General features: G+C 43.7%; 1 protein-coding gene across 6 annotated transcripts in view; it reads right to left on the bottom strand.

The window, feature by feature from the left end:
- TBCE (tubulin folding cofactor E) overlaps positions 1-13,973 on the bottom strand; it is a 434,765-nt gene that overhangs the window by 260,726 nt on the left and 160,066 nt on the right. For all 6 annotated transcript variants that reach the window (XM_033936232.1, XM_033936235.1, XM_033936237.1 and 3 more), the window contains 3 exons: positions 9,924-10,020; positions 6,525-6,627; positions 3,345-3,421 (listed from right to left, as the gene is read on the bottom strand). In XM_033936232.1, coding sequence (XP_033792123.1) covers positions 3,345-3,421; positions 6,525-6,627; positions 9,924-10,020 — 277 coding nt within the window. The remainder of the gene's footprint in view (positions 1-3,344; positions 3,422-6,524; positions 6,628-9,923; positions 10,021-13,973) is intronic.

Raw genomic sequence — 13,973 nt, 5'->3', positions numbered from 1 at the left:
CCTGACCCTCTATGAGTATGCCGATCCAAATTCCCCCAAACCTTCTGACAAAGTGCCCCGACCCCCACTGTCTGAAGTCTCAAATGCTATGTGCTTCGTCCTATATCTAACCATACCATGTTTTCTCATCCAATGTTTCTCCACACTCTCTCATATTATTTGCCATCTTTGTCCTACTACACTATACACCAAAATTTACCATACTATGCTTGCCCTACTATGTCTGCCACACAATGTTTGCAAGTCCATGTCTTCCGTGCTATGCTTCATCATGCACCCTTGCCATACCATTTCTGCCAAGTGGTATCATGCTATGTTAGTCACACTCCGTAATACAAGTTTGCCATGCTATGTTCTGCAATAATATACTCACCATGCTATGTCTTACCACACCAGGTTTGTCATGTTATGTTTGCCATAACTATGTCTGCTATCTCTGTCTGACAATGCTTGCATGCTATCTCCTACCACACTATATCTGAGCATGTGATAGCTACAGCCTCAGCACCCTGAGGTCATGGGTTCAGACCAATGCTGCTCCTTGTGACTCAGGGCAGGCCACTTGGTCCCCCATTGCCCCAGGTATACTAGATAGATTGTGAGTCCATTGGGACATACAGGGAAAAATGCTTGAATACCTGAACAGATTCATGTAAACTGTTCTGAGCTCTCCTGTGAGAACGGTATAGAAAACTGAATAAATAAATATTTCTCACCATGTTACATACAAATAGTTATTACTTACTTTTAAAATAATGAATTCAGGTCAGGCTCCTTACTTAGTTAGTTAGCTTAATAATACCATATGTCCCGATGCAAACTCTCTAGTCCTTCTGTAACTTACTTCATGTACCCACATTTCGTCAGATCTGCTTTGATATTATCCGCTTTAAGATATTTAGTATAAATGGCTCACAATAATGGAATTCACTGCCCCCTTGTTTAAGATAAGATTCAAATCAACTCTAAAGTTCTTCCTATTCAAAGACGCCTTTGGGTGATCATCTCCAATTTAGTCTCTTATTCAGGTTGGCTATGTAGGTTCCTGTGCTACCTACTGCCTCTGCATGTCTGTAACATCTGTTGCTTTTTTCTGTTTCCTTTGCTTTTCTATTATTATAGTTCTTGATTTTATAGTTGTAAACTGCTCAAGTTGGTACTGCCTATGATGAGGTATATCAAATAAAATGAAAACTTGAAATTTAACTCTCTTAAGAAATCAGACAATTTATGGATGTGCAGCCAAGGAGAAACAGACCAGATGACCACAATAACATGCCAAAGTGGCTACCTGCACTAAAACTCTCCTGAAGAAATATAAGAATGTGAAGTAAGGTTGACTGGAAAGGAAAAATGGTGCTCTCCACACACCAGGCCTCAAATATTCTCCAGACAAAAGCATAAGCTGAAAAAGTAGATTAATTCTGAGCCTGCAGCAAATTTGTAATTACCTCCTCTTGATATCCCTTCTCTCTTAATTTCACCCATTCAAGAACCAGGCAGTAAGACCAAACCCGGATAGATTGCCCACAAGAACCTGTCCTTGACAGAGATATCAGGGAGAATGGACAGCCAAAACAGCAGAGGAGCTCTACTAGATCTGCGTACCACCAGTCTGCATGGCCAATCCAGAGCTACCACAATCATCTACCCCAGATGAAAGAGGATCTTATGGAGCACTTGCCCTATTATGGATCAAGGAGGAAAGATGTAGATCAATTCTGTCTCCAGCCAATGCTGGAGAAGTAAATCGATCCCTTCGGAATTCTTCTTCTGCTGAAGAACCACTTAACATTCACATTGCCAAAATCCAATATAGCCACCATGGCCACACAGTGCTGCCAACTAAGGACAGCAGCCTGAGAAAACTGAAGTATGCCTATATCCGCTCAGGAATTCCTTGAGCCCACCCATCACCACTGAAAACAATGGCCCAAAAAAACTCATCCCCACATTGTCCCAGCACTGTTAGCATGTCCTGACTGCCTGGTACCATTCTGGGGAAAGACTGATGGCCAGAATACCACAACTAGATCCAACACTAACTAAAAATTTAATGGGGTACTCACCCTGGAGACCAATGTGTCTGGTAGTGTTATAACAGCACTGTTCTCTGTGGAGGATACTGCTGGATCTGACTGACTCAACCCTCTCCAAGAGAGCAGCCATTTGCCACAGAACACTATTACTCATACTACTACAGTTCTGTGCCAGTTCCATTGGCTCCCTACTTCTAAATGGATCGACTTCAATTTATTATGCCTTTTTTTAAGGCATTGCACTTGAGTCAACCTGAGTATGTCTAAAAAATAATCTAAATCAATGCATTCCTTAAAGGAAGTGAAACTTTGATCAACCAGAAATAGAGCCTTTTCATATACAGGTCCAGCACTTTAGCATTCTTGGCTAGACAAATTCCAAGCTGAACTTTCTTATTCTTCTTTTCAGAAATTAATTTTATTTCAGCACTATTATGCTTAATGGCTGAAGGACCATCTAGAAAACCGTCTCAGGGAGGATTACATTAGCTATTAAGTCGGAGTTAAGTTACAAGCCATCTATTTGTGTGATTTGATTGAAGATTGTTATGAATTATGTTGTTTTGTTATTTAACACATAGTACTAATATAATGGCTGTATATCAAATCCAATTCACTATGGACTAATGGCCAAAAGCCTAAACTCCCTCTTTGTATCTTTTTTCTAATCAAGTGAGAAAAAAGGGGTCCGTGGTGGTAGTGGGGTTGAGTTTTGTACCAACAAAATCTTTTCTATTTACAGATACTTACATCTTATTCTATCTGGAGTGAGCTTATAAGACCCAGCAATCCCCCCTTTTTTGTATTGTCTCCTTATTATGCTATCAAAAATGTAGTTCATCTCCTACTCGCTCTTTTTCTTCTTTAATAATTTTAAATTGTAAGCTGCCCAGATGTTTTTATACGATGAACAAGATAGTAAATCCTCAAACATGGTGTATACCCCAACCCCTACATAAGCACCAATTCTAGCCTAATATCCCTGGACTCAACTGAACCAAATAACCAGGACAGAAGCCACTATAGCAGAAGACCAGGAGCTGCTGGGGAGACCATTTGTCACCTGCTGAGATATAGGAGAACACTGTTCTATATCAGAGTACAGTATTGTCCTCTTTCTCTACTTGCTGATAGACAGTCATAACCCACTTGTTTCTGAATTCATCTGTTTGATGAAAAGAAATGGAATTTATTTCTATCCCAAGGAAAGTGGTGACAAAGTTGGAGGGGGCAATCTCATGTTCTCCACTTCATCCTTAAATTCTAAAAGATAGCATTTGCATACAAAAAGACAAAACATCATACCTTTCTAAAACGGTAATATTATTAGAAGCAAGATACAACTCTTCAAGAAGTGGCCACATTGGAGAATACATAAGAACCTAAATGGAAAAATTCAATGTAAAATTAAACATGTTCTCTTGTGCTACTAATATTACAATATTTCTTGTATTACATTCCAATTTTCACTAGTGGCTCTTTTATTAAAGTGTGCTAATGAATTAGTATAAATTAAGTGCCACCCATGTAGCCTATAGGTATACAACGGGGTGCACCCCACATCCATTAGCTCACCTTAGTAAAAGGACCTCTTACAAGATTTCATGAATGAAGGCACTTTCCTTGAGTTCGATATACAAAGTTACTTACAACTCCAAATTTCTGAAAAATCTGTAAATATTTCAGGTGCCTTTGAGCTAAACAAGCAGCAGGAGGGAATTTTTGAAGCAATTTCTTGTTTTACCAGAGAAAATAAAGTTATTTCAAAACTCTCAATCATGTGTATGGGTAACAATCTGTATATTGCTTTCACATAAAGTCAGAGGCATTCCGTAGGACATGGATTAGACTAGAGATTGCAGAAACGCACATACTTTTGAATTAAACATCAGTCCAGAACTGCCACAGCACTGAACTTCCGAAAAGGGAATTATGAAGGGATGAGACTTATGGTGGGGAAGAAGATTAAGAAGAGGATAAACACTGTAAAAACGCTAGAGCAAGCTTGGTTCTTTTTTAAGGACACAGTCACCGAGGTGCAAAATCTATATATACCACGTATCAACAAGAGATCCAAGAGAAAAAAGAACAAAGAACCTGCATGGCTCACTGTAGAGGTGAAGGAAGCGATTGGAGACAAGGAAACTTCGTTTAAGGAATGGAAATGGTCAAGAACGGATGAAAACTGGAATAAGCACAAACATCAATGCAGGTGCCATAAATCGGTAAAAGGGGCCAAAAGAGACTAAGAGGAAAAAATAGCCAAGGAGGCAAAAAACTTCAAGCCGTTTTTTTTATATATTAAAGGGAAATGACCTGTGAAGGAAGCGGTGGGACCGTTGGGTGGCCATGGAATAAAGGGAGTGCTAAAAGAAGACAAAGCCATCGCTGGCAAACTGAACACATTTTTTGCGGCTGTCTTTACCGAAGAGGATATACACAGCATACCAGATCCCATCAGGCTATATGCTAGAAATGAAGATGGGAAACTGACAGAGTTGACAGTCAGTCTAGAAGAGGTATGCAGGCAGATCGATGGGCTTAAGAGCGATAAATCCCTGGGACTGGATGGCATCCATCCGAGGGTCATCAAGGAACAGAAAGGGACTATAGCTGAACTCCTTCAACTGATAGCCAATCTGTCGATCAAATCAGGAAAGATTCCGGAAGACTGGAAAGTGGCGAATGTTACACTGATCTTCAAAAAGGTTCAAGGGGAGATCCACGAAACTACAGACCGGTGAGTCTGACCTCAGGGAAAGATGGTAGAGGCACTGATAAAGGACCGCATCATTGATCACCTTTGCGGACATGGTCTGATGAGGACCAGCCAGCACGGTTTCAGCAAAGGCAGATCTTGTTTGACGAATTTGCTGCACTTCTTCAAGGGAGTAAACAGGCAGATAGATAAGGGTGAGCCAGCCGACACTGTATATCTGGAGTTTCAGAAGGTGTTCAACAAGGTTCCATATGAATGACTACTTCGGAAAATTGCAAGCCATGGAATCGAGGCTGAAATACTCACATGGATTAAAAACTGGCTGGCGGATAGGAAACAGAGAGTGTGGGGGGGGGGGGTAAAGGAACAATACTCGGACTAGAAGAGCGTCACCAGTGGGGTGCGGCAGGGCTCGGTGCTTGGACCCATGCTCTTCAACATATTCATAAATGATCTTGAAATGTGTATGACGAGTGAGGTGATTAAATTTGCAGACGATAGAAGTTTTTCAGAGTAGTGAAGATGCAGGGGTAATGTGAAGGTCTGCAACGTGACATAATCACGCTCAAGAAATGGGCAGCGACATGGCAAATGAGGTTCAACATGGATAAGTGTATGGTAATGCATGTCGGTATCAAAAATCTCATACATTAATACAAGATATCTGGGGCAGTACTTGGAATGACCCCCCAGGAAAGAGACCTGGAAGTTAAAAGACCTGGGAGTACTAGTCGACAAGTCAATGAAGCCATCTGCGCAATGTGCGGCGGTGGCGAAAAGGGCGAACAGAATGCTAGGAATGATAACGAAGGGGATCACGAACAGATCGGAGAAGGTTATCATGCCGCTGTACCGGGCCATGGTGTGCCCTCACCTGGAGTACTGCGTCCAGCACTGGTCGCCATACATGAAGAAGGACACGGTACCACTCGAAAGGGTCCAGAGAAGAGTGACTAAAATGGTTAAGGGGCTGGAGGAGTTGCTGTACAGTGAGAGATTGGAGAAACTGGGCCTCTTCTACCTTGAAAAGAGGATACTGAGAGGGGACATGATCAAAACATTCAAAATACTCAAGGGAATAGACTTAGTAGATAAAGACAGATTGTTCACCCTATCCAAGGTAGGGAGAACGAGAGGGCACTCTCTAAAGTTGAAAGGGGATAGATTCCGTACAAACGTAAGGAAGTTCTTCTTCACCCAAAGAATGGTAGAAAACTGGAACACTCTTCCAGAGTCTGCTGTAGGGGAAAACGCCCTCCAGAGATTCAAGACAAAGTTGGATAAGTTTCTGCTAAACTGGAATGTACACAGGTGAGGCTGGACTCATTTAGAGCACTGATCTTTGACCTGGGGGCAGCCGTGTGAGCGGACTGCTGGGCACGATGGACCACTGGTCTGACTCAGCAGTGGCAATTATTATGTTCTTATGTACACCATTTGGCTCAGAATATTTTTTTTCTTGTTTTCCTCCTCTAAATCTAGGGTGCATCTTATGGTCAGATGTGTCTTATGGAGTGAAAAATACAGTACTTAATTTCTACATATTTCAACGCAGTTTCTGAAGATAGCTTTAGATTCAGCATGCAAAACTACATAATTTGGTCACTAAAATTGACACACCCTATTATACAAGGAAAACCATAATAAGAATAAGGTAGAGAATGCCCAGACAATCAAACACATGGGTATGGCAGAAATTTCACCCAAATATTGTTGAAAATCATAATCAGATAACATTAATAAATTATGGTTTAATTACTACTTACCTCAGTCCACATTACTCCAGTTCCATTAAGACATAAAACCCTCAAGTTGATAAATGCACTGGTAAAAGAAACTAGATCAGATGGAACTCCAAGCTTGTTTTCACTGTATTGGAATAATATATGGTTTCTTAATTAAGGATTAAGACAACCCAGAAACATGCATCCAAGAAGATTACCATTAAAATCCAGGTATTTCGGGGCTGATTCTCAAAACTAAAATGTGCCTTTAAGGTGCTCATTAAACCAGTTCCAGCCAGTTTAGCATGCATGTATTTTAGCAGCAGATTATCAAAACGGCTTTCCGTGGTCTTATCCAAGTTTTCTAGCAGTCTTCGATACTGCCATGCAAATGTAGTACAACGAGGTAATTAATATAGGTTTATAAAATAATGAGTGGAGTAGAAAGGGTACATGTGAATCGCTTGTTCACTTTTTTCAAAAATACTAGGACTAGGGTACATGCGATGAAGCTACTAAGTAGCAGATTTAAAACAAAATATTTCTTCATACATCGTATAATTAAACTTTGGAATTTGATGCCAGAGAATGTGGTGAAATCAGTTAGCTTAGCGGGGTTTAAAAAAGGTTTGGATAATTTCCTAAAAGATAAGTTCATAGGCCATTATTGAGATGGCTTGGGGAAATCCACTGTTTATTCCAAGGATAAGCAGCATAAAATATGTTCTACTACTTGGGATCTAACTAGATACTTGGGACCTGGGTTGGCCACTGGGTTGGCAACTAGATACTTGGATACTGGGCTTCATGGACCTTCGGTCTATCCCAGTACGGCGAGTGATTCCCTAACCTTGTTGTGCCACATTGGCGGCCAACTAGGTCTGAGCTGTCATAGCCTTACTTTCTGATCAGTACCTAAGCACCAATAGGCTCAGGCACTGACAGGAAAGTAAAGTTTGACAGCTCAGACCGCACCTCCTATGTAAATTAAAATAAAAATTAAAAACCAAAATTGAAGATTGGCAGGAAAGATGCCCACTCTCTCCTGCAGCGTCACACAATCACCTGACACTGCTAACCCACCCACCCCTGCAGTTGGAGAGATGCCCACTCTTCCCACCATCGTCCAACCCCCCCCCCCCCCCGACAACTTCCCTCATGTAGACTCTACACACACACCCACAGCGGGAGAGATGCCCACTTGTTTCTGCTGTCACCAAACTCCTTCCCAATTCCCACCATAATTCCAATGACCCCTCTCCCTACCATATTCAGGAAGTCCAGCCAGGACGCCTACTTGCTCCAGCTGGCAGGCCCACCTCTTACAAAATGGGAGGAGCCTTAGGCAGCTGGGCTAATCAGAACCTTAAGCCCCTCCCCATTGCATCCGGGAGGGGTCCTAGGGCTATGATTGGCCCAGATGCCTAAGGCCCCTCCCATAAAAAGGGCCTTAAGCAAACTGGGGTCAATCAGAGCCTTAGGCCTTTCCCCGGCGCAGACCTGCCAGTCGGAGCAGGTAGGCATTTCTCCAGCCGGACTTCCTGCATAAGGTAGGAAGGGGCAGGGAGGGGGTTGTTGGGGGCATGGGTGGAGTTGGAAGGGGTTCAGCATCTCTTCCACTGCGGGGGGATGTACAGTACGAGGCATGGGAGAGTTGTCGAGGGGGGGGATGATGGCAGGAGTGGAAATCTCTCCTGTTGCAAGGGGGGATAGAGTCGGGGGACATAGGGATATAGAGTTGGAGGCACAGGGGGAGTTGGTGGGGGGTTGGATGATGGTAGGAAAGAGTGAGCATCTCTCACGCTATGGGGGTGTAGAGTCAGGGGCACAGGGGGAGTGCGGGGGTTTGGGCGATGGCGGGAGAAAGTTGGCATCTCTCCCGCTGCCAGGGTGGGTGTCAGGAGGTTGTGTGACTCAGCACGAGAGTGGGTATCTCTCCTACTGATCTTTAATTTGGATTTTTTTGGGTTGGGGGGTTATTTTTTTATGTAGGTATATTCTGCGCATGTGCTGATTGCTACCACTAGCAGTTCCATCACAAGTAAATTTAGTGAGCCTACTTTCCGCTCCGTGACATGCACAAAGTTAAAACAAAGGAAAAGCTTATGTTAAAAACTGTCAGGGATTAATTAGTGTTTGGTATATGGAGAGATTGAGATAAGATCCCACTGAAGGGTAGGAGAAAAACAGGAAACTTAAGGGCTAGATTCACTAAGCACACCAATTGTGTACTGATCAGTTTGCGACCCAATTTTCCTCTGACCCGATTTACTAACCTCTGTGCCGATCCGATTCCGATCCATGCATGCAAATGAGGGGAAACGGCATGCAGAATAGGCAGGCAACGATTCACTAAACAAAAATCTTGAACACCGACTGGGCTGGCCAATCAACAAGAAGTGACTGCCGTGGACCAGTTGCTCATGTCCTTTCCGATTGTCCTGCCAGCCCTGCATTAAACATGCTTTCTGCCTCCCCAAATCTCTCTCTGCCTCTCCGATTCTCCTGCTCTCTGCTGCCCTTCCCTACAGTATGAGCCCGTGGTTTTAACCCGCTTTAAACCTGCGGGTTAAAACCACGGGCTCGCAATGCAGGGAAGGGCGTCAGAGAGCAGGAGAGTCAGGGCCAGTAGAAAAAAGTTGTTATTTTTTTAAACCCAGACAGCAAACACATGCTCAGACCATCTACAGGCAAAGTAGATGGTCCATGCATGCATCAGGATTGCTACCCAGCGATCCCAGATGGGGGGCGTGCCTCAGATCGCCCCCATTTGCATGAAGATGGTTGGTGAATTTGTCGGCCTACCTCCAATTGCCCACAGATCGGACATGGATCAGAAGGTTAGTGAATCTAGCCCCTTAAGCCTTAAAAAGGAAGTCTGTTCCTTATAGATTAGAATACACAAGTTAATTAGGAAAGTTCATACAGAAGTTATAAGAATAGGAAAAGTGAAACACAGCCGCCTACTGGGTTTAAAAATTGGGCTTAACATTGGCAAATTTAGGATTTAAATTTAAAGTAACGTGATGTATTCCTGGGAAGAAAGTCATGTGATCAACTGTGCCATTGTATTCTAACATATGATAATTATTACAGTGATGTCACTTATGGTATTTATTTCTTTGACTTCTCCTTTGGAGAGCAGAAAATTTGTTAACGTATATGGCTCTCCCCAGACATGAGAGGCATTAATAAACATGAATTTGATTATTACACGGCTTTTTTCATGTCTGTTTATTTGAATTCACAGAATGGAATCCCTTGCCCAGTCATATTTGGCCCCGCTGTTCAAGTCTCCCAAACCTGGCTTGAACAGCGGTATATCAAAGTTGAAACACGAAAATGTTGAAATGCGATCGACTCTGACACTTCTATGAATCATGCAATCTGAAATATGTTTTCCCTTCTTAGTAACAAAATATATAGAAAGAAAAGTCATACCTGAGATCAAGAATTTCAAGTTTCTTAAGTTGGCATGCAATATCTGCCACTTTATCCCAAGATAACAAATTTTTTGATAAATTTAATGACATAATATCTGATGTTCTAAGTTAAGGACTAATGAGGATCAAAAGAACAAAAACTCAGCAGAACAAAACCCAGCAGCAACAGCAGCAGAGAAGATGGCGCACCAAGTAGCAAACAAGAAACTAATAAATATGGATGAAGAACCTTTAAGTTTATATCCAAATTAAGTCTATATCCAACTGTCTTGACCAATAGCAACAATCAATAAATAATTACATGATTAAAATGAGAAATATACATATGATTTTTTAAAAATTGAGAAACAATTAATAGTATAATCTATCAAAAAATACAAGTTAAAACTTATATATATATATATATATATATATATATATAATACTAGTCTTTAAGCCCGTTACATTAACGAGTGCTAGAAAAGATGTGTGTGTCTGTCTTTCTTTCTCTCTCTCTCCCCTTGGCTGCTGTCTGTCTTTTTTTATTTGTCTCTCTCTCTCCTTGGACGCTGCTGTCTACCCCCCAGCACACCCCTCCCCCAAAGCAGCCCCCTTTCCCTCTCCTCCTGGTGTGCCATGCCTGCCTCTTCCGTGGCCCCCTTCTTTTCCCTCCCTCCCAGAGCAAAGCATGATTGCTGTCTGCCTCCCAGCACACCCCTCCCCCCAAAGCAGCCCCCTTTCCCTTTCCCCCTGGCCCCCTGTTGTGCCATGCCTGCCTGCTCCGTGGCCTTCTGTTCCCCCCTCCCAGAGCAAATCATGATTGCTGTCTGCCCCCAGCATACCCTTCCCCCAAAGCAGCCCCCTTTCCCTCTCCCTCTGGCCCCCTGTTGTGCCATGCCTGCCTGCTCCATGGCCCCTTCTGTTCCCCCCCTCCCAGAGCAAAGCACGATTGCTTTCTGGTCCCCAGCACACCCCTCCCACCAAAGCAGCCCCCTTTCCCTCTTGCCCTGGCCCCCTGCCTGCCTGTATTGCTCCCTCTTCTAGCCCACTGGCACAAATCGCCGCTGCTGCTCCTCTTCAAAGCAGCCTGCTGAGGATAGCTGGCCAGCTGTAGTGAACCTCGCAGGCTGCTCTCCACCTCAGTAGCACGGGATTGCGTCAGAAGGAACGTGTTACTGAGGTGGAGAGCAGCTTGCGAGGTTCGCTACAGCCAGTTGGTGATCCTCAGCAGGCTGCTTTGAAGAGGAGCAGAAGCGGCGGCAGTTGTTTGTTGTCTGGGTGAGTGAGGGCGGGAGGGGGGAGTAGCCGGTGTGTTCCCTGCCTCCTTGTTTGAAAATGGAATTCGGCACGGAGGGACATCATACTGTCAGGGAACATACCGTCTTAAGTGCGCATGTGTGCTTAGGGTTTTATTATAGAGGATAAACATGCCAGAAATAAATTAAAATTATGAAATAATACATAAGGGAATATATACAGCCCATAAAATTGATATAAAATATACATCAAAAGATTAGGTTTTTAACCTTTGCTAATCTTCTTGTAAATCCACACTTTATTCGGGACTAGTGGGTTATTTCCCTCTACCTGCCAGGACTTGTAGAATCCTCATATTTCAGAGACTTAACCTCCAGGTCCTCCACCCCTTTCACCTCAGAAATGTTCCCTCAAGAACCAGTTAGTTGTAAAGTAGCCAGGATCATCTGTAGAAGACAAAGACAAGAGAGAGGGGTACGGGGACAAACCCCAACAAATAAATCTAATCTGTTCATGTCAAGAAATGCAAAACAGCAACAATTAAACATAATTGAACGAGGTTATTAAACATTAAAAACCAGAACAAAGAAACAGTGCTATAAGAAAACACAGTCTTCACTATCAAAAGGGGGCGTCCTAACTAAGTGTGAAATCCATTCTGATGGCACTCTTATAAACATGGTCAGAAAACAGAATTCCAGGTTACCAGTACTTGGAAGGGCAGACAATCAGCGAATCAGCAAAGAATAGGGTGGGTTCCCGGAATAAAATGTGGATTTACAAGAAAGAAGATTAGCAAAGCTAAGAACCTAATCTTTCATTCTTCTACAATCCCACTTTATTCCAGGATTAGTGGGATGTAACAGAGCAGTCCCAGAGAATCAGGGTGAGTCTTATCTGTCTGCTGACAAAATAGAGGCACCAAAAGCAGAATCCTGCTTGGCTGCCACATCAATCCTGTAAAACTTGATGAACGTATGCAAAGAGGACCTGGTAGTGGCCCTTCAAATCTGTTCCAAAGAGACCGCCAATTACTCTGCCCAAGAGGACAAGATACCTCTCTAGTAGAATGAGCCCTCCCCACAAAGGGGGCTTCTTTCTGGCCGCAATGAAAGCTGCAGAAATGGCCATGTGGATCCATCTGGAAATTGTGACCTTGGAAGCCAGCCTGCCCCTGCAGGCAGGACCTGACAGAACAAAAAGATGGTCAGAGAGGTGAAAATTGTTTGTAACCTCCGCAACAAGAGCTTGTGTACATCCAAGGACTGCAACTCTCAGTCTTGCTCCCTCGAGCAGGAGGAAGCAAAAACAGGAAGCTGAACTTCCTTATTCACATGGAAAGTGGAAACCACTTTCGGAAGAAAATATGGAACAGTGCACAGCACCACACCGGAATCCATAATATGCAGAAAGGGATTCCGTTAGGAAAGAGCCTGAAGCTCCGAAACCCTGCGGGTGGAGATAATGGCCACCAGAAAGACAATCTTGATCGTAAGATCCATAAGGGATGTCTCCTCCAGAGGATCATAAGGTGGACGAGCCAGAGATCGAAGAACCAGGTTGAGATTCCAAGTCGGATATTGAAGACACAGCAGAAGCAGAAGTCTCAGAGTGCCCTGCAGAAAATGGACAACATCTGGATGAGCTGCTAAGGAGACCCTCAGAGAAGAAGGGCCATACAAGAAAGACTGGCGATCTGCACCTGGACAGAAGCCACTGCCAGGCCATTTATCGGGCCATCTTGCAGAAACTCCAAATACAAGGATTCGGTGGAAAAGATGGGTGCACCTGTCTCAGGATGCACCATGCCTGATAACATCTCCAAGTCGTCGCATAAGCAGCCACTGTGGATTTCTTCTTGCTGGGAAACAACGTGGCAACCACCACTGAAGAATAGCCCTGGCCAGTTATGGCTGCTTGCTCAATAGCCAGGTAGTAAGATCAAAGAGGTCTGGATCCTGCAGCGCATTTGGACCCTAAGTGAAGAGGCAAGGGTGACAAGGAAGCTGGAGCCCCCGATTCCGCTGGAGTCCAACCAAGTCAGCAAACCACGAGCACCTCGGCCAATCAAGTGTGACAAGGATCACAGGACCTCTGTGGGCCACTATCCATCACAACATTCGAATGATAGCAACAGCAAGACATAGGAAGGTGACCAGATTCTTCAGTCAAAAACTGAGCCCAGAAGCACAGATCTGGACATCCTGGTCCAGCCATAGTTGTAGAGCAGGCTTGTATACAAATTTCCTCTGCAGCCCATGATAGGCCAGATTCTCCATAGGACTGCAAGCCATCCAAGACTCCCAGGTACTCTAGGGATTAAGTCTGCCATCAAATTGCTTTCGGTAATTCACAATCCAATCCAGGTCCTCCAGGACTCAGATCACCTGATCCACCATGCGCTGACCCTCGGACAAGGGCGCCCTGATCCGCCAGTCTTCTAGGTAGGGATGTACTTGCAGCCCCATCTTGTGCAATTGAGCTGCTACCACAAGCCAGGCCGAGAAACAAAGCTGAAAATTTATAATGATTTTCCAGAATATGAAACCTGAGAAACTTTCTGTGATCTGGGAAATTGGAATATGTAAGTTGGCCTCTGTCAGATCAAGCGAGATTAGGAACTCTCCCAGAGTCACCGCCGCTATAACAGATTGAACTGTCTCCATGTGAAAGTACAGAACTCTGAACGTTGCATTTACATAAGGAAGGTCTCCAATCATCTTGAGCCTTTCTTTGGCACGATAAAGTATATGGAGTATCTACCTGAGTCCCCTCCAATTTTCCTCATAGGCTGTGCTGGCAATGTGCTGCA

The sequence above is a fragment of the Geotrypetes seraphini genome, chromosome 3, assembly GCF_902459505.1.
Source record: "Geotrypetes seraphini chromosome 3, aGeoSer1.1, whole genome shotgun sequence".
Classification (NCBI taxonomy): Eukaryota; Metazoa; Chordata; class Amphibia; order Gymnophiona; family Dermophiidae; genus Geotrypetes; species Geotrypetes seraphini.
The sequence above is the reverse complement of the archived record's forward strand: the minus strand, read 5'-3'. Positions and strand labels throughout refer to the sequence as shown.